At 35.7% G+C, this 23775-nt stretch overlaps 2 protein-coding genes and 1 non-coding gene across 4 annotated transcripts in view; all 3 read right to left on the bottom strand.

Annotated features, from left to right (window-relative positions):
* The window catches only part of LOC145662571 (rho GTPase-activating protein 32-like), a 659017-nt gene that overhangs the window by 389002 nt on the left and 246240 nt on the right, over window positions 1–23775 (bottom strand). The gene's annotated exons all lie outside the window — the stretch shown is intronic.
* TRNAK-UUU (transfer RNA lysine (anticodon UUU)) lies at window positions 13140–13212 on the bottom strand. Its single transcript has one exon. It is a non-coding gene; the product is annotated as a tRNA-Lys (tRNA).
* LOC145661548 (histone-lysine N-methyltransferase SETMAR-like) lies at window positions 17029–17946 on the bottom strand. The gene has a single exon (XM_081726871.1). It carries the CDS (start codon window positions 17944–17946, stop codon window positions 17029–17031), a length of 918 nt encoding a protein of 305 aa, XP_081582997.1.

Genomic DNA, 23775 nt, shown 5'->3' with positions numbered 1-23775 from the left:
TTAAACATATGTCGATATAGTATACTTATATTTTAAAAATACGACGAGTGTTTTTTTTTTTTTTTAAGTAAATACCGTTTTGAAATAATAATAATAATAAAATATACTTTCCGTAACAATTTTATTGATACAATGTATGACCTCAAAAATGGGACAAAAAGCGCGGAAAATCCAAGGGACAAAACCTGGAAATCATAGGAGAGTTAGATTTTCCCCACTTAATATTTTTCGAAGAAAGTCTGCCCCACTAATCAGTGGCGGCTTTAGCGGGTAGGCAGGGCAGGCACGGGCCTACCCAAAAATTTTGAAAAATATATAAACGCTAAAAGATACAATAAAAAATAAACATATTTTCCACTCTTTGTATTAATTGTAGATAATTATTTAATAAATAGCATCAACCACTATTGTAAAAGTAATTTCCTACTGTCATTAACCAATCAAATGTGTATGTGTATCTATAAGCGAGGGAGCGGGCCTACTCAAAATTAAAATCCTAAAGCCGCCCCTGCCACTAGTAGTAACTTATTACAGGGGATGAACAAAGTGAGATTATTATCAGAAGTTAGCAAATTAATTGCAGTAATTCATTCCATATATAATTAATGGATAAACTAGTATTAGCGATATTCCTAATATTACGTACTTCACTAATTATGGATGTTCAAATATGTACGAGCTCTCTATGTCGAAATATTCCAGTGCGGTCCTTTTTCTTCTTGTCTCTCCCACCCCCATTTCAATATTATGATTTTGCACCCTGACCAAAACAGTAAAAGCAATAGGCCTACATTCTAAACTACGTATTACTCAAATAATGTAAATGATCCTAGAAAATTACCTAACTATATATATATATATATATATATATATATATATATATATATATATATATATATATATATATATATATATATATATATATATAAAGAAAAAAAGAAAGAAAGAGGGTAAAAGTGAATCTGAAAAGGTGAAAAGGTAGGGGGACGGACGCATATCACTCCGTCTCCCGTCGCCCCGCGCCTATCTTTACCCATTGTAATTTTCTAGGAACTGGAGGGACGCCACAGATATTTTATTGGAAGTGGGGAAACAGTCTCCCCGCGTTCCTCTCACTTTTACCCGTGGATAAATATAGATATAGATATATAGATAATATCCATGATGAAGATAGTATAAAGCTGCTGAAAGAATAGGTGAAGTAAATATTTTTAAAAAATATACATGTCAGGCTTGGCAACACTGGTTTCCTCTAAAGAATAGTTTGGTCGGAAGAAGCAAGAAACCCTGAGAAAATGAGTGCTTAAATCAGCTTCTATTGAAGACACAATAAAGTCACTTGAAGGCTCTTTGAGATCGAGGGGCTTCTCCATAAAAGCCTCTCCTCTTGTTACTTTCCATTTTAACTGCCTTAATAAGTGGCGGATGCGTCATCATCCGCAGGAGCAAGCAACATCCCATGGCAGATGCATGTGTCACATTATTAAATACTCACATACGCACTCACACCACATGCGGTCAAATAATATTAACATCTTTAAAACAGCATAATAGGATTAACAGGAAACAGCTCTGCGCTCCTCAAGTATTCTTAAATTATGCTTTTATAACTTAATAAAATAACCGTATTAGTGGCGTGAGGAAATGGAAATAAACAAAGAGGATGAAACACGTGCAGATAACACAATCTATGGCGCGAAATCAAGCGGTTTTTTTTAGTGCTCACATACAAAGATAATAAGAATTATACATGCATAATCGAAAGGTTTGTATAAGTACTTGTCTCCCAGTTTGCTGTAAAAGAAAAAGCATAATTTCCTTATTCTTTTTCTTTTTAATAACTAGACATCATCATAAATGTCCTTTTTTTACAATTTGGAAATTCAAGAAAATCGAAGTGCAATATTATATTTCGGTTTTCTACTTACTGAGCAGTTTTGCCGAGTTTCGTTCTACTGTATTGAAGTTGAACGTTCTTTCTCAGCACCGAGGCTATATGACGCGTGAATGTACAGTTTAAGGTGGAATCCAAACCTTGGGCGGCGAAGTTTTGGCCACGAGTTTCTGGCTAGGCGAGATTTTGGCCCGTGGGATTTTGAGAGACGAAGTATGGGTATGCGAGGTTTGGAGCGGCGAGGTTCTGGCTTGACGAAATTTTGGGCCGCGAGGTTTTGGTCTGGCGAGATTTTGTCCCGCGAAGTTTCGGGCGGCGAGGTTCTGGCCAGGCGAAATTTTGGACCGCGAGATTTTGGGTGGCGATGTTTAGCCGCGAGATTTTGTCCATATCCCCACAATTTATTTTCTCCACATGAAACTTTGCACCAGCTTCCACTGAAAGACTGTCACAAATGCCCTGTTAAATCTAATTTAAAAATAATAAATATTGTATTACTAACTGAAATGCCTGTTCTTCGTCCGAGAGGAATAGGTTTATGAAAATATTTGAAAGGCGTATTTTAATCCCCTTAGAATGTGTATTTAAATCGAAGTGAAACGATTTAGGAAAAAAAAAAAAAAACAGCCCACTTAGTGCTAAATATGTTCAAAGTTTAATTTCAAACGATGTATCAGTTATTCGTTGTGAAGAATTGATCCCTTTAAAATAATTTTAATTAAAGTACAGGTGTGTCCTGTTTCAAAAAGTCATTTTAAACTGTTCAAACGCTTTCTTGAGAAATTAAATATAAAAATTGTGTAACAAAGCTCTAGGACAAATACATAGATATTTTTAATGAGGAGTTAACATACCGAGCTTCGTTTCTCTAACTTGAAGAGCTCCTGAGATACTCTAATTTTTGGCAGAGATTTTGACCGTCACCAAAACCCGTATTTAGGTATTTTACGCCCCTCCTCCCTTAGCCCAAGAAAATTTTGCACCCATTCCTCTTATTTGTTCATATTCAGTATAAGAAATAAGGTTGTGTTCGCTTACATTGAACCATCAGCAACGGGGCGCGGCATATAGAATCAAATGCACGGATTACGATGGCAGCCAATAAGCACTAGCCAATTCTCAGCTCCTTACAAGAGATGAGAACACTTGCTCGCAATATGATACCAAATTTTTTTCTGTGTATATCTCCGTTAAATTTCTTTCTTGTGAACAGACTCTTCTTTCCCCAATACGATACTTCGATCTCGAATTTTTAACATGCTGCACTGAGTACGGTGTGTAAATACGAGCTTGCTTTTTCCCTATCACGATATGCAGTTTAATCAAAGTGTAATTAGAAACACCTAATTAATTCAAGATATATTCCAAAATTCATTTCAAACGTTTCAACGGTGTGGCTTTGCATATAGCGCATCAACGCATCCAGTAGATCTAAATACTGATAGCATACGAATATAACGTAACTATCTTTAAGTCAATGGGTAATATCAGCCAATGCTGTCTCATAAACAACATAATCTTAAATACCCGTTAAAACGGAATTTCATCACTTCACAACAATTCGATTTCACATCACAATATATCCCTCTGAAAGGTGTTCAAAAGAATGAAGTACATTCTTTTCTCTGGAGAGATTGAAGAAAGAACATGAGAGAGATAACAGTAAATGATGTACAGAATATCGAGGAGTTCACATGCGGAATAGATTCACCAGCATCGGTGTTACCTGTCGGCCGTTATGTACAGCTCTCAATGCAATTGTCGAATTGCTTCAGGGACGGAGCCTCGGAGAGGAATATAAAAAAAAACTGTCGTCCTCCTGGGAAACGTCTCGCGAGAGGCACTGGTACGGATTTCTCCATGCAAATTGCATGCAATTCCCTTTAGTCAACGCTTCCCCCTTCTCCTGCTCCCTTTGTCAGAACTTTCTACATGCACATGCACACTGGGATGGGAGAATTCTGCCTAAATTCAACACGCTTTCTTCTTCACGCTCATCTGAGTTGTTTTCATCAAATATTTAAAATATCTGAAGTGTTTACCGAGTTTTTGTTCACCTATTCCTTCTAAATAACAACCAAATTCCAAATAAATCTACAAAAGAGGCCATCGTAAAGAAATTTTAATACAATACTAGTATTTCAGTGGTTGACGCTAGTGTCTGTTTACTCTTCTATTATTTACAAAATTCTAACAAAAAAAGTTAACTAGAATATTAAAATATATATATGAATCACTGAAATGTTTTGACAACTGATAACACACTTGTTCCATCAATGTTTTACTTGATTTTACATCCATTTCGCTGATTATACAGCTAACCGTTTTAATTAGTTCATGTTCGCAAAGGTATTTGTAAGGAGAATTTACAAAATGTTAACAGTCATTACAAATTTTGATTTATTATGATCTGTTCAGAAATTATTTGCTAATAAATTGTTATGTTCCAGAGATTACATGTCTTATTTAAAAAGATATGTTCGCACAGTGGCTCAGTTGTCATTGTAATCCCCATGTTTTTCTAAACAAGGACTAAGGACCCTATATACAAAGCGAAAATGATGATTTGTTATGTAATGGATTATAACCATTACAGTGAAATTATTATTATTTCCAACGGATGAAACAAAACAATAATGTAGAAAAAAACAATTAAGTAACACGTTAAATAATATTACAATGTGATGAGTTGAAAGTGAAATCAGCGAATTCATGTGCACTCTGAAATTTCCTCTGATATCGGACATTCTGTGTTTATACATTTGGGATTATAATTCCGTATTGTAATATTTATAGTTCTGTGTAAATTTATGATCAATGTTTTCGTTTATATGTACCTGTGTATATTTCACAATATACCTCTCGCGTCAAGAGTGTATATATATCAAAAATGGCGATTACAATTGTAACGGAGAAGATATGACATCATTATTTCAGTCTGTTAAGTTCGGAAATAATGTCAATGACTTCTTACGGGGGAAAAAAATATTGCAATTGGTTGGATGGCTTGCAAACAGCTGTATGGAACGAACGCTTTCCAGAGACGTACGGCTCTATTGACTATTTTTACCATCTAGAAACTGTCATATACGCTGGAGCTTTATACCTGAAAACAGCTCAACCGCTTATCATAATCTGTGTCGCTCATACCAACACGAATATATATATTCGTGTTGGTATGAGCGACACAGATTATGATAAGCGGTTGAGCTGTTTTCAGGTATAAAGCTCCAGCGTATATGACAGTTTCTAGATGGTAAAAATAGTCAATAGAGCCGTACGTCTCTGGAAAATGAATCCCATGAAAGAAGAACACCGGAAAAGTGTTGTGAAAGATATGGTTTCCAAAGATCCAAGATTTATCTTGAGATGATAGAAGAGGACTCCAGTAGAGGTAGTGCATCATCGCCAATGAACCCAATTTTACATAAAGAACTAAAACAGAAAGTGTTCATGCGATGGGTACCGCACTTCATCAATTGTCAGATTTCCAAAAATCATGGACAGAATTACTCCTTAGACATACCAAACACATGTAGATTATTTCGAAAACTCTCTCTCCTGGTGGCATCCAGGTTGCATCATCCATCCCGGACTGCCCTCACCCAGAGATGTATTGTATTGTAGGTCAAGTAATATAAAACTACTATCCTCGATATAAAAAAAAAAAAATCCCCTCCGCTTCCCCCCCCCCCAAGAAATTGAAGCTGGCGTCGTCACTGGCAATGACTTATGAGACCTTACATCTAGCAAACAACGAAGAATGTCATGTGCGCTATGTTCCTCTATAGCATTGGTCTAGTTGCAGCTACTATTAATAGGTTACAAGAGGAAATACTGCTTCAGATCACTGGTACGTACACAACTGTTGCATCTCTGAAAGTTCAAGGTTTACCTTTTCAACAGGATGATGCCTCTTCACAGTAGTTTCTACAAGGTAATAATCTTATACCCTATATTTATCTAATTTGACTATATATGTTCTTTAGTGTTTTCTAATAACTAAAACATTTGAGAAGACGATAGTTTCACTCCGAAGAAGAAACTGAAATTGCAATAATACAAAATGTCTAACAGCATTCCCAGGCAAGATTGGTACGGGCTTTTGATTTGTTGAGAAAGGTTGAGTAGGGGCATTGTTGCGAAGAAAATTACTTGGAAAATTTATAAGAAAAGTTTCTTAAAGAGATTCATAGTTTGTTCGTGTATCTTCGTATTGTTGTACACGTCGACTAGTATCATTTTTGTTTATTCATGTTTCTAAAAACGCCTGAGAAATTAATTTTCACATACCGTTGAAATAAGATGAAGACACAGGCACAGTGGTCGAAGTCAGGCGGTATGCGGTGGTGATGCCATACCGCCTCTGGTTTTTCAGTGATGAAGGCATACCGTCTCTGGCTTTTCAATGATTAAAACATACCGTCGCTGGAAAATAGTTGCTAAATACTTTTAACATCCATGTTTATACCCAGTAATTGACGAATAGCTTTGCACGTAAAAACGATTTTATTTATTATGTGGAAATAATTTCGAAGTTGACAACACCGACATTTTTCTTATATTTTTCCTACCTTTTGTTTTTAAAGTGAGGTGTCTTCAAAGAAATTCATCTAGTTTATATTTTGATGTCCCATATTAAATTGTTTCTTTGTTATGTATGTGTGTGTCTTCTTGCCTTAATGCTTATAAATGCTGTGTTTTGAACATGGGCGGATTTAGGGGCTGTCTGCTGTGGGGGAGGACTTTCCGGGGTTTTTGAATACTCCACAGTCGAGTTGGGGGGACCGGAAGTTTTCCCGCAGAAAATTGTTAATATCATCAATCGGTTTTTGAGCATTTTCGTGTATAATTCTCTATAATACAACATATGGGGATATTTTTATTTTTTTCAGAAAGTTGTTGGCGGGATTAAAATCTCTCCATATCGCCTCCCTCCATTACTACAGAGAAGTTCTCTAATGCTTTTCAATCACTATGTAAATAAAAATGCAATCTTTTAGGCAACATACCCTCATCCTCACTGCATTTCAACATTTTGATAGCCGGTATGTCGAGTCAAAATCGTAATAAAACTGCTTCTGCTTTCATTCCACTTCGAACACTGCACAGGCAAAGATTGACACAATCAATAGCATGTGGTCTAGGCAAATGAAACGAAGGTTGTGACGCGGTGTTGCCGTGTTGCAAAAGGGTGTGGCTAAACACACACACACACACACACACACACACACACACACACACTACAGCGCGAGCAGGTGACAGATATATCTCGTTCTCTGTTTTAACAAAATATACAATACGTGACAACACCTGAAGCCATTCATTTGCTAACAGCGTTTAAAAAGAACTGGGAACGTCGCCTTCAAATACCATAAACGCTGACCCTTAGAATAGTTCAGTACACGCTGCATTTGCTCTTTAACGGAGACTCAGTTCAGTACAAAATTTTAAACCTATTCCGATAGTGTTAGAGTAAAGCGAAGAAGGAAGGAGAAATACATAAAAAAAAAAAGTCTACGCAATAAACGCTCGATATTCACAATCGTCATAGGTAATCTGCTATCATTGGCAAACCACTTGCCGCAACTTGGAATCCTTAATTCTCGATATTAAAGCTATTTGATAATTGTACAGTCTAATTTCACACTTTCCAAATACTTTAAACATAAAAGATATTGGCAATGTGATTAACGTCAATGTTAACATTACAGACGTACTGTTGTTATTACGTTATTATTACTGTTGTTATTAATCATAACTTACAAGCTTTTCTGACGTACTGCTTAACACTGAGTAACTGAAACTATCATGTATTTAAGATTATAGTATTTATCAGTACTAAAAAGTTATGGCGAAACGTGCAAACTCACAAGCAGAAATCTTGGCTACTTGCAGGGAAGGGAGATATTGCCCTTCCCTGAATTTTCGAAGGGCTCAGTCCTTCGAAATACATGTAAAAAAAAAAAAAAAATGCTTATTCACAGACAATAGTATTTAATATACAGATGTCCCACGTTATACGCGAATCTCATTATACGTGTTTTCACTATAATGTAATTTAGGTAAAACAAGAAAGCCATGAAAAAGTTCTACACTAAATTTACAGTCATCCTGTACGGTGGTGACGTATGATCTTGAAATTGAAAACAATAGTGAAAACGAAAGCTCATCAAACACCTTTCCAAAACATTTAATTGACTGAATTCTTTCAGCACTCTGACAACGCAATTAAGATAATTGAAAAGCTAATCCAAACACCAACAGGAAATGTATAAATTTCCAGCGAGATTCAGAATTCTTTGGCCTGATATGAGGAACTGTAGAGAATGAGGAGAACAAGAAAGGCATCTCGACTCAACAAAACAAGCTCCTGTATCATGAGACTGACCACAGACGACTTTTAACTTACATGCAATACATTTTTGCGTTATTTTATGATTAATAAAGTATTTCACTGCCAAGACTGAAATTTTTGTTATTTCCTCCCTTCCAATCTACACCTATCCTTACGTTATCCATGTTAAAGCTCAATTCACTTTACACATTTTCGTGTTACACGATGATTTCTCGGAACGAATTAATAACGTAAATAACGGGGTAGCTGAATTTCTATTAAATACTGTAGTACTATATTATGTACTGTAATTATCCAAGTTATGCAGCGTGTGTAAATAATTGTTGTTTTACATGACGTACCGCATTATGTGCACGTGTACATTAAGGTGTGTGTGTGTGTGTTCGCAAATGTGTTTGTCTGTCGGTCGTCTTTTGTCCTTTCTTGGGAAACTGCGAGCGTCCCTAACCGAAACCCATCTAGAAACTGTACGTAAGAAATAAGAAGTCTGCTATTTAATCGTCGAATTTAAATAAGAATAATAATCAATAAGATGTTAGAAAACTTGAGGAAGGGCTATGAAGAATATGGGATGAAAATAAATGTTAGAAAGACAAAAGCCATGGTGACTGGAATGAAGAGATTGGTGTCAAATACAGAAGTAGGAGAGAGGAAAATAGAACAGATGTCTAGTTTTCGGTACTTGAGTAGTATTATTGGTGATAATACGAAGTGCGAACGTGAAATAGAAGCAAGGATATGAATGGCGAAAGAAGCCTTTAGGAGGGAGAAAATGCTATTTTGTGGGATCTCGAATAAAGAGTAGGGAAAAAGACTCATAAAATGCTTCGTTTGGAGTATTGTTCAATGGCGGATCTTAGGCCAGGACGGGGGAGCCTAGGCCCTCCAGTTTTTTCAGAGGCAAAATAATTTAAGCTATTATTTATATATTTTTGAAAGTTTATATATGCCTATCATAGTCTGGGTACTGGCTGCCCCCCCAGTTTTTACCTTCTAGATCCGCCACTGGTATTGTTTTGTATGGTTTAGAAACATGGACATGAAGTAAAAATTATGAACAACGACTGGAAGTTTTCGAAATGTGGGTATGGAGAAGAGTAGAGAGAATTAGCCAGGGGTTAAACGGGAAACGAATGTGAAGGTATTAAAAATGGTGGGGGAAAAAAGAACAATTTTAGGTATTATTAAGAAGAGGGAGGAAACTGATTGGGACATTGGCTAAGACGGAACTGTATCATGAGGGACATGGTAAAGGTATGGTGACGGAAAAGAGAGAGAGGGAGCGAAGGAGACTACAATTAATGGACGATATCGAAACAGAAGAATTGTACGTTAAGATGAAAAGGTTAGCGGAAGACCATGGAGCATGGAAGTTTCTCCGCTACGGCAAGTGACCTGCCAATAGTGGTAGAATACATAATAATAATAATACTAATAATAATAATAATAATAATAATAATAATAATAATAATAATAATAATAATAATAATAATAATAATAATAATAATAATAATAATAATAATAATAATAATGTTTAAAAGTGTGAAACTACGGTAGACTTCCAAACAATACAAATTCCATACTCAAATTTGACACAGAGCTCCTTCGTGGCTAAGCGGTTAGCGCACTCGCCTTTAACGTGGAAGACCCGGGTTCGATTCCTGGCGGGAGCTTATGTGATTCGGATCCCACGTTAATCAGTAGGTCCCGTCTCATATAGCCTCGCTACTGAAAGGGATTTCAAACTCAAAAGCATCTCAACTCAAACTTGAAACAGTACATCTATAACCTGAAATAGTAAATCTATTGTTGCAATCGATTAATAAGATCAAATAGAACTTGTTCCTCAAATGCTAAATCCATATCAAAAAGACATTTACTCGCTATCCTTTACTTTTTTTTATGGTGATAAAGACTGAAACTTGATATCGTTAATTTGAATCACTTCCAGTTTCAATATTCTGTTAAGGGTGGAAACAGAATAGATACACTGAATCAATTGCAAAAAAACACTTCTCAATATCCCTTAACTCGATCTGCTCACCAGATACCAGTACTCAAACTGCAAGTACTAGTGTATTCAACCACTACCGGTTTCGCCATAATGTTGCTGATATACAGGGTGTTTCAAAAAAACACCGACAACGTTTAGGAGGTGATTCCTGACACCAAGAAAAGACAAAAAGTATAAACCTACAGAGGGTCAAGACTTCACTTAGGAACTAATATGTACGCTATCCAAAAATCCATCTTTCAGAATCCTAAGATACTGACGCAGTGTTTTGTAGAGAGCCGGGGGTTTGGCTACGGGCATATAATTTAAAGTACTCACCAACTACCTCTATAAAAATTGTTGCGGAAGTATCGCAGGATTCTGAAAAAGATGGAGTTTTGGATAGCGTACATATTAGTTCCGAAGTGAAGTCTTGACCCTCTATAGGTTCATACTTTTTGTCTTTTCTTGGTGTCAGGAATCACCTCCCAAACGTTGTCGGTGTTGTTTTCAAATACCCTGTATATCCTCGAAATGTTTTTCGATTGCAGAAAACCGTTTGTCTCCATTTATTGCCGTTTCTGCTCTCTGGAGATAAGTGCAGGAATCGGAAATGATTAATTTGAACCACCAACGGTTTAAATCGAGGGTTAACGGAGGAGTTGGAACCTATTCTTGGGACGCTGAATCCGTTGCAAGAAATCGCATCTCGATATCTCTTAGGTCTTACCGTTTTTGCTATGTGCACTGAGAAAAAAAAAATTGTAGGTGGCGTACTTAAAAAGATAGGTTACATGCGTAATTCCTGTAGTTTTTGGACTTAACGTACAACAGACGTATAACTGAAAACGCATGTTTTATAATACTTTCTGTGTAAGTGTTTCATCTATACGTACTTTCCGTATGAAACAATGTAAGCGGTCAGGATCTCACATACAAATGGACGTATATAGCATATAGCTGACGAAGGTAACATAAGTATATGCATGTGATATACGGAAAACTATTAGATGTCAGACATCCTACAACGGTATGATGTAACATCTAAGGGCAGTGCCTATGTAGCATACGGATAACGTATGATCCGTACTGATTTCTATACTAAGCAAGAGGATACAGTATATTTGTACAATATACCGCTGTCCGGAGAACGGATTTTTCTCTGTGTGAAAATCAGTATCGAAACTTGAAGTAATAATACATTTGAGCAACTTCCGGTTTGTTGCGGGTAGTCATGGTCATAGTCTTGAGACAGTGAATCATTTTCAATAAACAAACACATAAATAAATAAAGAACTCACTATCTGTTATTGTTTATGTTTTATGGCGAAAAATGTTAGAATCAGAAACGGTTAGTTTGATCCACTTCCGGTTTTAATATAAGGTTAACGGAAGAGATGGAACCTATTTTTGGGACACTGAATCCATTGCAAAAACCGAACCTCGATATTACTCTCTTTCTCTGTGAGAATCAGTTAGGGATGCGCACGAGACGAGTCGAGACAGGGTTTTCCTGACAAAATTCGAGTCGAGACACGGCTCTTCCAATAGAGTAATATACATTTTTCGAGTCGAGACATCACTTTTACAGCGCATTTTCGAGACGAGACAGGCACAAATCTTGTCTCGTGCGCATCCCTAGAATCAGTATTAAAACCGGAAGTAATAGTAAATTTGAACTACTTGCGGTTTTGGTACAGTATTGCGGGTAGTCATGTTACCTTGACTTAAGACGCTGGAATGTTTGCAAAAAAAAAACTGCTTCTCATTAGGTGTTCCTGTTTTTGTTCTATGGCGATAAACGTTGAAACTGGAAAGATTAATTTGAACCACTTACGATTTGAACAGAGGGTTGACGGGGATGAAATCTGCTGATAGGATTGCAAAATAAATAAATATAAATACAAATAAAAAACGAATTTCGGTATTTTTACTGTTTTTGTTCTATGAAAACAGTACTGAAACCGGAAGTAGCGGTAAGTTTCAACAACTTCCGGTTTGGTACAGAGTTGAGGATTGTGATGATACTTTTTTTGTCGCTATATATTACCATATTGACCTATAGAAATGTTGAAACCGGAAATGGTTAATTTGAACCACTTTCAGCTTGAATAGACGGCTAACGGAGGAGATGGAACCTATTCTTGGGACCTGAACTGACTGAAAAGAAAAAGAAAAGAAAAGCCTCTTGATACCTCTTCCCATTTTTGCTCAGTGGAAATCAATACTGAAACCTAAATAGTACATAAATTTCAACCTCTTCTGATATCGGTAGAATATTGCTGGTTGTGATGGTACAGTACGTTCTCTTGAGACGCTGAATCGTTTGCAAAAATCTGATTTTCGCTATCAGTTACCATTTTCGTTTTATACCGATAAACGGTGAAACTGGGAATTGCAACTTTCAATCACTTCCGGTTTCAATAGTGGGTAACGGAGAAGATGGAATCTATTCTTGGAAACGATTGCAGAAAACCGATTCTTGATACCTCTTATCGTTTTTGCTTTGATACCTGTCTACAGGCGGATAGACATAGCAGTTCCATCGGCACTTATGTATTCTATAGCATAGTTCGGAATACAGAAAATGAAGTGAATTCAATTCAGACTTCCTCCATGTTATGTCAAGAGGTACTGAACATTATAAGAGCAACTATATAATATTACACTTTATGATTTGCAATGAAAGGACGCTTATTTACACTTACACCTTGACTGAGTTCCTAATTTTTACAATTGTTACTATCAATCGGAATTACATCTCTGTGTCTAGAATCCATCGGTTTACTTTGTTAAGCCTATTCATTACTGAACTCATTTACAGCTTTCAGTTATCGAAACCTTACACTTAAGTTGGTGACTGCAAAAATAATAATAATAATAATTTACACATTCGCCCAAACAGGGACTCGAATCCTGGACCGTTAGGTTAAAAGCCTAACGCTGTACCGACTGAGCTACCCGGGCAAGTGCCTCCTCCTGCATGAAGTCAAATGTCGCAATTTATTTTCATTTCAACAGAACAACAATAATAAATATATACTTATGCTAGTCTTTTCTCTTTGCTTCATTGGAGACTAATCAACATATACAAATGTCTAATATAGTAATGCGATTTCATGTCTATATTAATATCTGTATGGCTTTATAGAGATGAGTATAACCTAAGCAGGTGACCAACCTAACAAGTTTGATATAATTCGAAAAACATGAGTGATCTAACAGGTTGTAAGTTGATGTTCCTTGTAAAATTATTGTTGGTATATTTATAATAAGACAGTATACTTGTACTTAATATAATTTTAGTAACGGAGATTTCCTTGCAATCCTACATTACATTTGGAAGAATCTCGTCTAAATATAGTGCTTGAGGATAGGTTCTAATCTAATCTCTTTACCATACACGTAGAAAAAGCTACTAAACTAGACTTGAAGGGACACAGGGACAGTCCTCTGGTTCAGAAGGATATACAGAGTAACCCCAAAGTGTATGCACTCTATATTCGTCAATATGCTCGCCAACTACGTGGGTGCTCCGGGGCTCCAGCACCGAGCACCCACCATAAGATTTTAAGTTTAATACAAACAAAATAAATTTAATATTTCTCACTTGACATTATCAAACAAATAATAAGCAAATAAAACATTGAGATAGAAGTTAAAATGTTTCACTTCTAAAATATAATTGTTTTTTTTTTCGTTGTGTTTGTGCAAAGGTAACCAAGCAACACACTCCATCCCTTCCTTGCCTGTCTCTGGCCTAGTCAAAGGCAGTCCCTACAATAAAAAATGGAATAAACAAAATTTGTATATTGTAAACAAAATCGAGCACAGCCCTTTATGATAGTGTTCATAAAGGATTTTAACTAAAAGGAAATCAATCAAAAAATATTGAGACTCACCTGAAAACATCTAATACGTCCCGCCATCGATATGCACCCACATAAATTTTAGAAAGTCGGCACTGTTGTTCGTCAGTATACAATATTTTGAGATGAAAGAGCACAGGTACAAAAAAAGTACTCGTCTTGAGGGATTATTCGTACGATCTTTATTGTGTTTTGTGAAGCTCTACATTATGCAGTTTTCCAACTATACTAGTGTTTTATGAAGTTCCTCATTATGCAGTTTTTCAACTATCCCAAAGTCAGTACAGCAAGACATGCGTTAGCAGCGAACGAATCTCCACTCCTCCAAAACCGTATTTCAGTTTTGCATCTTCTTCTAAATAGTTCGACTGATCTAAAGCAAAATTTCCCCTGCCACCAAGACCACAGGTTCCCAAAACAGAAAATCTACAGTAGCATGTCTACAGACACTTATCAAAAGAACACACTCTCATACCAGTTACCCGAACAAAGTGATTCATTTCAGCCTTTCATTTTCAGACTAGCTTTCCGTCAATCGTGGCCTGTACACACACTAGGCATCTTCCCTATCTTTATTGAATAAGGAAGAGAAAGAAGAAAAATGCAATGCTATACTAATGTTCTCCTGCTGTTATGAGGAAAAATCGGTGAAAAAAATTAATTAGGAGGGCCACGGCCTATGCTCCGGTGTAAAATTTTATAAAAATAATCAATGTAAAATACAATGTAATTATGTAATAAATTAATTAAGTATAATGTAATAAAATGTAAAATATAATACATTATTCATAAGTTCATGATCTCTTGCTGCTTTGCTTATTATGTAAATGAGTAAGTTAGATACACTACTTCTTCATAATACATTTCAGATATTATTATTTAATTAGAATTCCAGAGTCTTTTGTTTATATCCTAAGTATGGAAGGCAACACTGACCAATTTTCCTACATGTGGTTCATTCCTTCTCATTGAAGAAAAGAGATTCTCTGCTCAAAATCTCAAATAACAAAACAACAAGCATTAGAGTTTCCAGGCTTTTTTTTTTCCTTCGGCGAAACATTTAAGACGGAGCAAAATTTCAGTCAGACGCACTTGCCAATCCAAAAATGATGGTCGTCAGTATCTTTCACATACAAATTATGAGGTCTTCTCCCACAATGCCCTTTCGTTTGACAAAGAAAGAAATTACATCAGAGCATAACATTTCAGAACTAGACAATTAGTTTCAGGGTAATCTATTTTGAACGCGTCAGAAAGCAAACCATTTCGATTGAGGGTGGAAGAGGAGAGGCGAATTACTACTTTGTAAAGACTTCACTTTCCATGTCTGTTGTAAAGACTTCACATTCCGTGTTTTCTCTCACTCAGTGACATATTTTCGTGCGAAACAACCTGCACATCCCTATGAGTTCAGGCAAAAAACATTCTAACTGAATCTAGTAGCTAACTCTAAGTTTCTAGTCGGCAATGACGACCTGGCGACCGGAAATTTTGCGCCCTGATTTAAGACATTACGTTCCTTACTCAAGTGACAGAGAAGATAAGTTTTTCTCATCCCCTATTGTGGTCGAAACTGCAGATCAGTTCAAATTTGTTGGCAACGCCGGAACTCGGAGAAAATATCTGTTTCACTACCATCTAGTGGGCGAAGAAGGCTAATAGCTCAATTTTCCGGTCCGCACATTGAAAACAAAGAAATTTCCAACGCTCTAGCACATTCCCGGTATCTATACATCTAATATAACAACTACTTGCGAAGTAGCAGCAAGGTGGTTTAGTGCTAAGTTTCCGCCTAACAAAATTATTTGATGGCAAGCGAAAGATTATCAGATTCTGTAATTGTTACCATTGTAGAAATTTTGTACTCATATTTAAATAAATGGATGAGTTGAAAACAATAGAGATTAACAATATTAAAGTAGTTTTAAACACACTTGTTTCAAAAGTCTCTTATTATGGAAGCCGTTAAAGATAGCGATAACTGCGGGTCAGGTCCTGGACACTGATTCTTAACGCAAGTTGTCACGCTAGAAGAACTTGTAGCTGTCATATATTATATATATATTAAAAAAAAAAATCTTGAAACCCGTTCTTTCTATTTACTGTTTAGATGTTACAATTTCCTGAAAGTAAGAAAGGTATATCCACCCATGCAGCACTGCACTCTAGTGGACAAACAGTGAACCTTCTCATTGAATCTTCTCATTCTGGCGCAATTCCCCTCTCCCTGTCCAAAAGAATCCGTTGTTTCGGGAGCGGCGCAGCTTTTTTTTTTTTTTTTTATGTCAGCGGGAGGGCGATAGCAGGTAGCAAGCAAGCAAGACGTTTCAGAAAGTTGCACATGGTTCTCCTTGTAAGATGGAAAAAAATGTTGTGGTCCCATTCAAGACTATGTTTACATGGTGAAATATGGTAGGTTTTCAAGATTTATTTTATGACATTGTAGCGTGACAAGGCCCTTTTAGGAAGGAAGATGGCCCGGGCTCCTATTGAAGTTTGCTTGGGTGTATGTACTTGTACAAAAATCCTTATTAGTACCTTGTTAGATTATCTCTGGCAAACCTAATGCTCCTTCTACAAATAAAAGCTATGCTGAAATCAGCGCCACTGGGTCAGGTGCCATAAAGCATCAAGGGATTATTCCTGCTTTCGTATAAAATAAGTATTTATTCATTTATTTATCAACACAACAGGCATAGCCCAATTAAAGTGTTCAAATATTATAATTCATTTTACAACAGTTTTTTTTATTACCTTATACACGGGCCATGCCAAAAGTTTTTAGCTCTGACCACAAGAAGCATCGAACTGGAACAAAACATTTACAGTTTTTCAAAGTACTCTTCACGGACACGAATAGACTTTTGCATCCTTTTAAACCACTTAGAAAACTGTTAATTCCACATACTTTCGTCTATATTGTCCACAGACTCCAAATAAGCACCAATCGCATCATCATACGATGAAAAGCGACGTCCACGCAAGTGTTCCATAAAAAATCGCACAAGGCCAAGTACGGCGAATAGGGTGAATGTGGCAACACTCCGACTCCTTCCTGGTTCAAAAAGTCTACAGTTCTTGCAGCACTGTGGGCACTTGCATTGTCATGATGCAACCGAAGATGGTCGAGTTTTGATCTTGGATGTTGGGCCTTCCATTTCTTGAACACACTGGGAAGACAAACTGTTGAGTACCACTCAGTATTCACCGTACGCCGATTGTCAAGTACAACAGTCGCAACATGTCCCTTCCGTGAGAAAAAAGACGCAACCATTTTCTTTCCAACACTCCGAGGTATCTTCACTAGCGACTGCTGCTTGGTAAGCGTATCATAATGATAAATCCACGTTTTGTCACCCGTGACGATCTTGTAAACATCACGACTTGCCCCTTGGTTGAATTTATTTAACATAAATTCACACCATTCCACCCTACCCTCTTTTTCCCTTTCCGTGAGTACATGGAGGACCCAACGAGAACACCTTTTCCTGAGACCCAAGTGTTCATGCATAATTGTCTGCGCTCCTGTTGACCCAATGTTGAAAGTCGTTTCGATCTCCAGGAAAGATACATGGGGATCATCTTTCACCATTTGCCTCACAGTTTCAATGTTTTCGGGAGTCACTGCAATGTTTGGCCGTCCGGAACGAGGTTCGTCTTCAAGTGACGTACGTCCTCTTTTAAATCCCCGAAACCAATTTCCAACACTGACTCGCGAAGGAGCAGGTTCCCCAAAAGTATTCACCAAAGTTTCAAGGCATCGCTCCGCGGTTAAGCCCTTCTTGTAATCGTAGAAAATCACAGCACGAAAGTCACATCTTGACAGCTCCATGGCTAACTAGACAATGGGTCACGCGCGCTTCCTTATCTCTCTTATCTCTGACCATGCTATCACAGACCAGTGTTCGTAGTTTCAGGGAAATTTCCCTAATCTAGGGAAATTTTGTAGGCAAATTTAACAAAAAGGGAAAAAGGGAATTTCCCATAAAACCTGAAAATCCAGGGAAAATCTCGCGCTGACTGATTTACTAATATAAATGCTTATTATTGTTATTTTTTGTTGTTATTCAGAAATAAATTAATACAATAATAATAGTTTGTGTATTCTATATGTTTGTGAGTTTGTTCAAAGTAGTATTATTTACACCGATTGTTGGTTGGGTGTATTTGTGTATAATTTTTTGGTAAAAAAGTAAAGGAAAAATAGAAAAGAAGAATCATAAAAGCATTGGTACAGCTTTAATACAGCTATGATCTTATAACTTTTATTAGTGAAATTGGATAATCAACAAACTAGGGAAATTTTTGATATGAAAAGGGAAAATTTTGTCAGTCGAGGGAAATTTTCTTAAGAAAACCTACGAACACTGTCACAGACTCATTGTTGTCATTGATAGCTGAAAGTCACAAAATATCAAAGTGTCGAATGCAATAAACAAAATGTTGCAGTGATGTTAGATTATTGCGCTGCTAAAAACTTTCGGCATGGCCCTCGTAGAGCATTGTACAGATATCAATTTGATAATGTTTAAGACATATTTTGCTATAGATAGTAGAACATATTCTCAAGATTGGTGACTTCAGCATTATGCTAGTCGTAGCTTTTTTGCAATAGAGACCTGTATTATTAGTTCGTAACTGAAGGAACATAGAAGTAGAATGAAGATATAAAGTTTGAACTATCTTTTGGAGGAATACGAGATCGGCAATATTACGCCTTTGTTTTAATGACCAAATATTAACATTATCTACCAGTGTACTAAAAACATACAAGAACATAAAAAATGGTTAACTTTAAACTTAACTTAAAAATATTGTCAAGTAAAACAGAACTATGTCCTTGAAATTTATGATGTAGATAAAAACAAAATTAAACATTGGTTATGGTCATTCAGTTGAGACATTCTCGTTTTACTTAAGAAGCATTCACAAGGATTGCTTCACAAACAAGACGCAAGTATCATTCACTATATTATAAAGTATTTTAACCAGTTGTTTTAGTTACATTATATTAATAGTAAGAAAGCAAACTTCAATTATCTATATGTAGCATTTTAGACAAGAATGAAATTAATCACTAGGAATATTCATTGTAGGCATGAATCAAAAGTCATGATCACCTTTCTGTTCTGAGACGGGAGTGACGGTCGACAGACAGAATATTATTGACGAGATAATGATTCGAGTTGCATACGAGACAAGAGCAGAGGCTGTCTCGTCTTGAAAAGGTTGTGGAATTGATGTCTCATCTCGGAAAAGTGTAAATGCTTTTATATAATAATAATAATAATAATAATAATAATAATAATAATAATAATAATAATAATAATAATAATAATAATAATAATAATAATAATAATAATAATAATAATAATAATAAAAAGTCTCGTCCCGCATCTCATCACGAAAGTTCCGTCTCGTCTCATGAGTAACCCTGATATCGTTCTTTTTAACAACTATAACTATATTTTACGAAGTAATTAATATTTTAGCAATTAAGTAAACTGAAAATTATTATTACTCGCCAAATTGAGCCAGAGAACGTCACTTTGGGAACCGATGAATATAATGTACTCTACGAATCTCGACCACATGCTACAATGAATTCCTGACACACAATATACACTGTACACAAGAAACAATGAACCGTATTGTTCCTTTCCCAACAATACTGCTGTGTCATTTTCCACACATAAAGCATTCAAATGGAAAAGAAAAACAGCCCATTAGTCCATTGAAACCTCTTTCTTTCTGTGTAGGCATAATTAATTAATTTCAGAGATGTTCTTTCCTATTATTGTGGAAGATATTTAACTAAAAAAAAAAAAAAAAAATCAGTCGTTGACCCTCGACGTCTGCACAGCGTAATGACACAAACAAGCATCAAAGAGTCTGTTAGAACGGTACATCGACCATTCCTTTCAAACTGTTATGCATAACGTTCCAAAGCTTTCTACGGACACATGTGTCGCTCTTCTTGGTAAATACTGGACACATGTAATGGCTCACTCTCTTTAATTGTAATTTACGGTATTTCATCATAAGCAGAGTTCAGCGCCGTAACTTAGATTTTTCTGGGGGGGGGGGCAAGCATTAATACGCGTATTTGGGCCCCCTCTTTCATCTTTCTCTTACTCTATATGGGACTTTTGGAAACTGAGAGCCCTCCCGCACGGCAAGATGTGCGCGGCCGTTAGTTACTTCCCTGGGCCCGTTCCATACATGACAAATTAATTAAAGGGACAATATTGACAAATCTCAAAGCCATACGAATAAATATTATTTTTAGTTCCCCTAATAGTAGACATTTTGTACTGAAATGAGCTCATGACTTATTTTTGTTTCATTGACCTTTTGTATGCTGTTTTGTTTATGTAATATAGTGAACCTGTTTGATGCTTCATTTATAATTTAATGTTCGTATCGTATGTGGTGCAGTAAGAAACTTTTGTCTTAAACTGGGCCCCCCTCGAACAGCGGGGAGTTTCCCTGGGGACAGTTACCACCCCTGCCCCCACAAGTTACGGCCCTGGCAGAGTTAAAGTGCGGTAAATCTCTTGAAACTGAAATGGGTGTGATAAGGTGGTCTGATACTCAAAGACGAACATTTAGTAAGTCAAAGCCTTCTAGTTGAGGTTTAATGTTCTTTTCAGCACTGAGGCTATATGAGACGTGAACCAACAGCTTAACGTAGGATCCAAAGCACATGAGTTCCCACCGGAAATCGACCCCGGGTTTCCTGCGCCGAAGACGCATACGCAACCACGAATGAGTTTAAATGTCTAATTATGTCAACTGATTATTATTATTATTATTATTATTATTATTATTATTATTATTATTATTATTATTATTATTATTATTATTTACGAATGTCTGCCTTTGGTTCACTTGGATCTGCATTCCATTTTCAGCAGGAGAATTAGGCTTTAGATTTCTGGGCTTTCGGCATCTATAGCCATGTTAGCCTGTTACGTATGAGGGATGACACCCCTCGGCGAGGAAAGGAAAGAAAGGATTGGTATGTTAGGTACCATCCTGGCATTTGCCTGTCTGAGTGAGGAAAACTCAGGAAAACCTCACTCAGGATGGCTGTCCTGGAAAAGATTCTATACTTTTTCGACTGAGTGTCACCAAAGGCGAGAGCGTTAGCGACTACGCCATGCAGAGCCAGAGTAGAAGAATTAAAAAAAAAAAAAAAAAAAAAAAACATAGCTATTCACTTTTATTAATAATCCGTCTCCTTTAGCCTAAAGGACATATCCATGGGGTGTTAAAGTGAAAAAAAATTTTTTTCTTAACATTCATAAATGTTCAAGTTACCCTTTTTTTTTATTTAAAGTGATTCGGTGCTGTTTACGATCAAGACCATTAAATCTTGTTCGACCATCTTTGATTGACAAGTAGACAAGAAATGATAAGCTATGAAACTAATTCTATCTGCGATCAATCAGCGTTTGGATATTTGAACGGAACTCCTGGAGAGGAGAAATACGTTATATTTTGATCTTAGCCCCTTTAAATTTCATCTTTTCGCCTGTTCCAATATCAATGAATTAAGTCCCACTGATGTAGTCTTATCTTCCTCCTGCGTTAGAGGTTTTGGATTATTCTCCAGCCTTTCTTCTCTTACTCTTTGGTCATCGCGTAAGTATTCGATTCGTAACTTAAAAAATGAAGTGTTCATAATCAATAAATGTTCTCCAATAAATGTTGAAAGAAAAGTGAGATCATTTCAATATTTTTCTTTTATACACTATATTAATGATCCTTAGATATTCAGGATTTAATTTGAACTATTCAAACTACGCAGATACATGTCTTAAGAAGGAATCTTCTGCATTTAAAGGTAACCGGGATTCGGAACAATCTATACATTGTTTCGTCAGTTTTTTTTTTTTTTAATTCATTTCTATAATTCGATCTACTAATAATTATTTTCATTTTACATACATATGTTTCTATGCTAAGAGAGAAGCTTTAAATGTTCACTCTGTTAGCCCTACCCGCCGAAGGCATGTCACATATTCCCTTAACCCATAGATGAACAAAGAACTGTGGTGATGTGATCAGATTACTTCCCTTCCTTCTTGGACTAACCTGGAAGTGCGGGTATAAACGGAAGAGGTTAATATCTTATATATATCAATATTTAAGATATATATATATATATATATATATATATATATATATATATATATATATATATATATATATATATATATATATATATATATATATATATATATATATATATATATATATATATATATATATATATATATTAGATTCTAGGTTAAAAGAAAAGACCACTGCACTCCGACACTAACCATCCCAAATTATTAAATTTGACAAAACATCAAAAAAATTTTGGAAGAAAACTTTCTATTGAAAAAAATTTTAAAATATTTATAGTCAATAATCACACATCAGATGGAAGAGATGAATAAATGTTCGCAAGATTACAAAATATATGTTACATGGGAGTCATCTTTTCCCTTGAATCATCATAATTTCCACTCTTACACATGCTTTCCATATAATTGCTTAGAATACAATTTGTTCTCATTTCGCAAGTTTATTTTTATCTCTTTAACTTCAATATTCGTTTCCTACTTAGCCTTTCAAATATCTTTCTCATATATTTTTCCATTCTGTCAATCATTTTTTTTCTATTTTCTGTCAATTTCCCGGCTCAATATCTTGAAGTCACTGTTTATTCCATGCTACAAGATCTTGTCATATATTATTGCAGTACAATTTGCTCCGAACGTACATAAAATCATCGGAAATAATGAACGTGTCTTCAGACGTAATAGAGCAACATTGAACCAACTCTATCAAACAGATACAAAATAAAAATAAGAATATGACAGGTATGAGTGCGAAGCATCAACTATTAATAAATTTTTAGAAATCCTATAACTCGGTTATGAGATATGTTTTGTAATATTTTGGAAGCATTTGGAACTTTCCCGGACAATGAAATATTAGTGAAAATTTGTCTTAGAGCAAGAAGCAATAAGATGGCGACAAGAATAAAGATATTTGATTCCTTCGCAATTGATAGTTATTTGAAGCCAAGGGACACCGTAACCCGTAGTAATTATTCCAAGTTTTACTAGAACATAGTTGTGTCATATTTTAAATTATTAAGTGTATGTGTAACTTTCTTTTCGTTGCCGAGAATTTTGTAAATATAGCTAACATACGCTTGCTTTCACTTCGTAAGGCTCCTCTCGTCCTTCCCCTGGACTGTATTTTTCTTAAGAAATTTTGCGACAGCTACGAGTAATACAATAAGCCATACTGTTTATTCGTATCTTCCTCATATTTACAACACACCGACAAGAAAACTGGGCGGCATTTACGAAATATCGCTCATTATTAAGCTCTCTATAAATCATTTATGGTGTCAGACTTAGCTGAAGAAATACACTAATCCTACCAATGATGCTCATTTAACAGAATTAAAGTAGTAAATAATTTAATATATATTTAACATCAATATTCAATTTAATAATTTATTAATTTAATATTTAATATAATTTAATATTATTAAAATTCTTATATTTAACATATGATGAATAAAATTATTGTAAGACTAAATACCTCCTTCTGTGTTATTGAACATTGTCCATAATCTGCATATACCGACATT

Source organism: Thermobia domestica, chromosome 10 (genome assembly GCF_964235325.1).
Source record: "Thermobia domestica chromosome 10, izTheDome1.hap1.1, whole genome shotgun sequence".
Classification (NCBI taxonomy): Eukaryota; Metazoa; Arthropoda; class Insecta; order Zygentoma; family Lepismatidae; genus Thermobia; species Thermobia domestica.
Note: the sequence above shows the minus strand (reverse complement) of the source record. Positions and strands in the feature narration are given on the sequence as shown.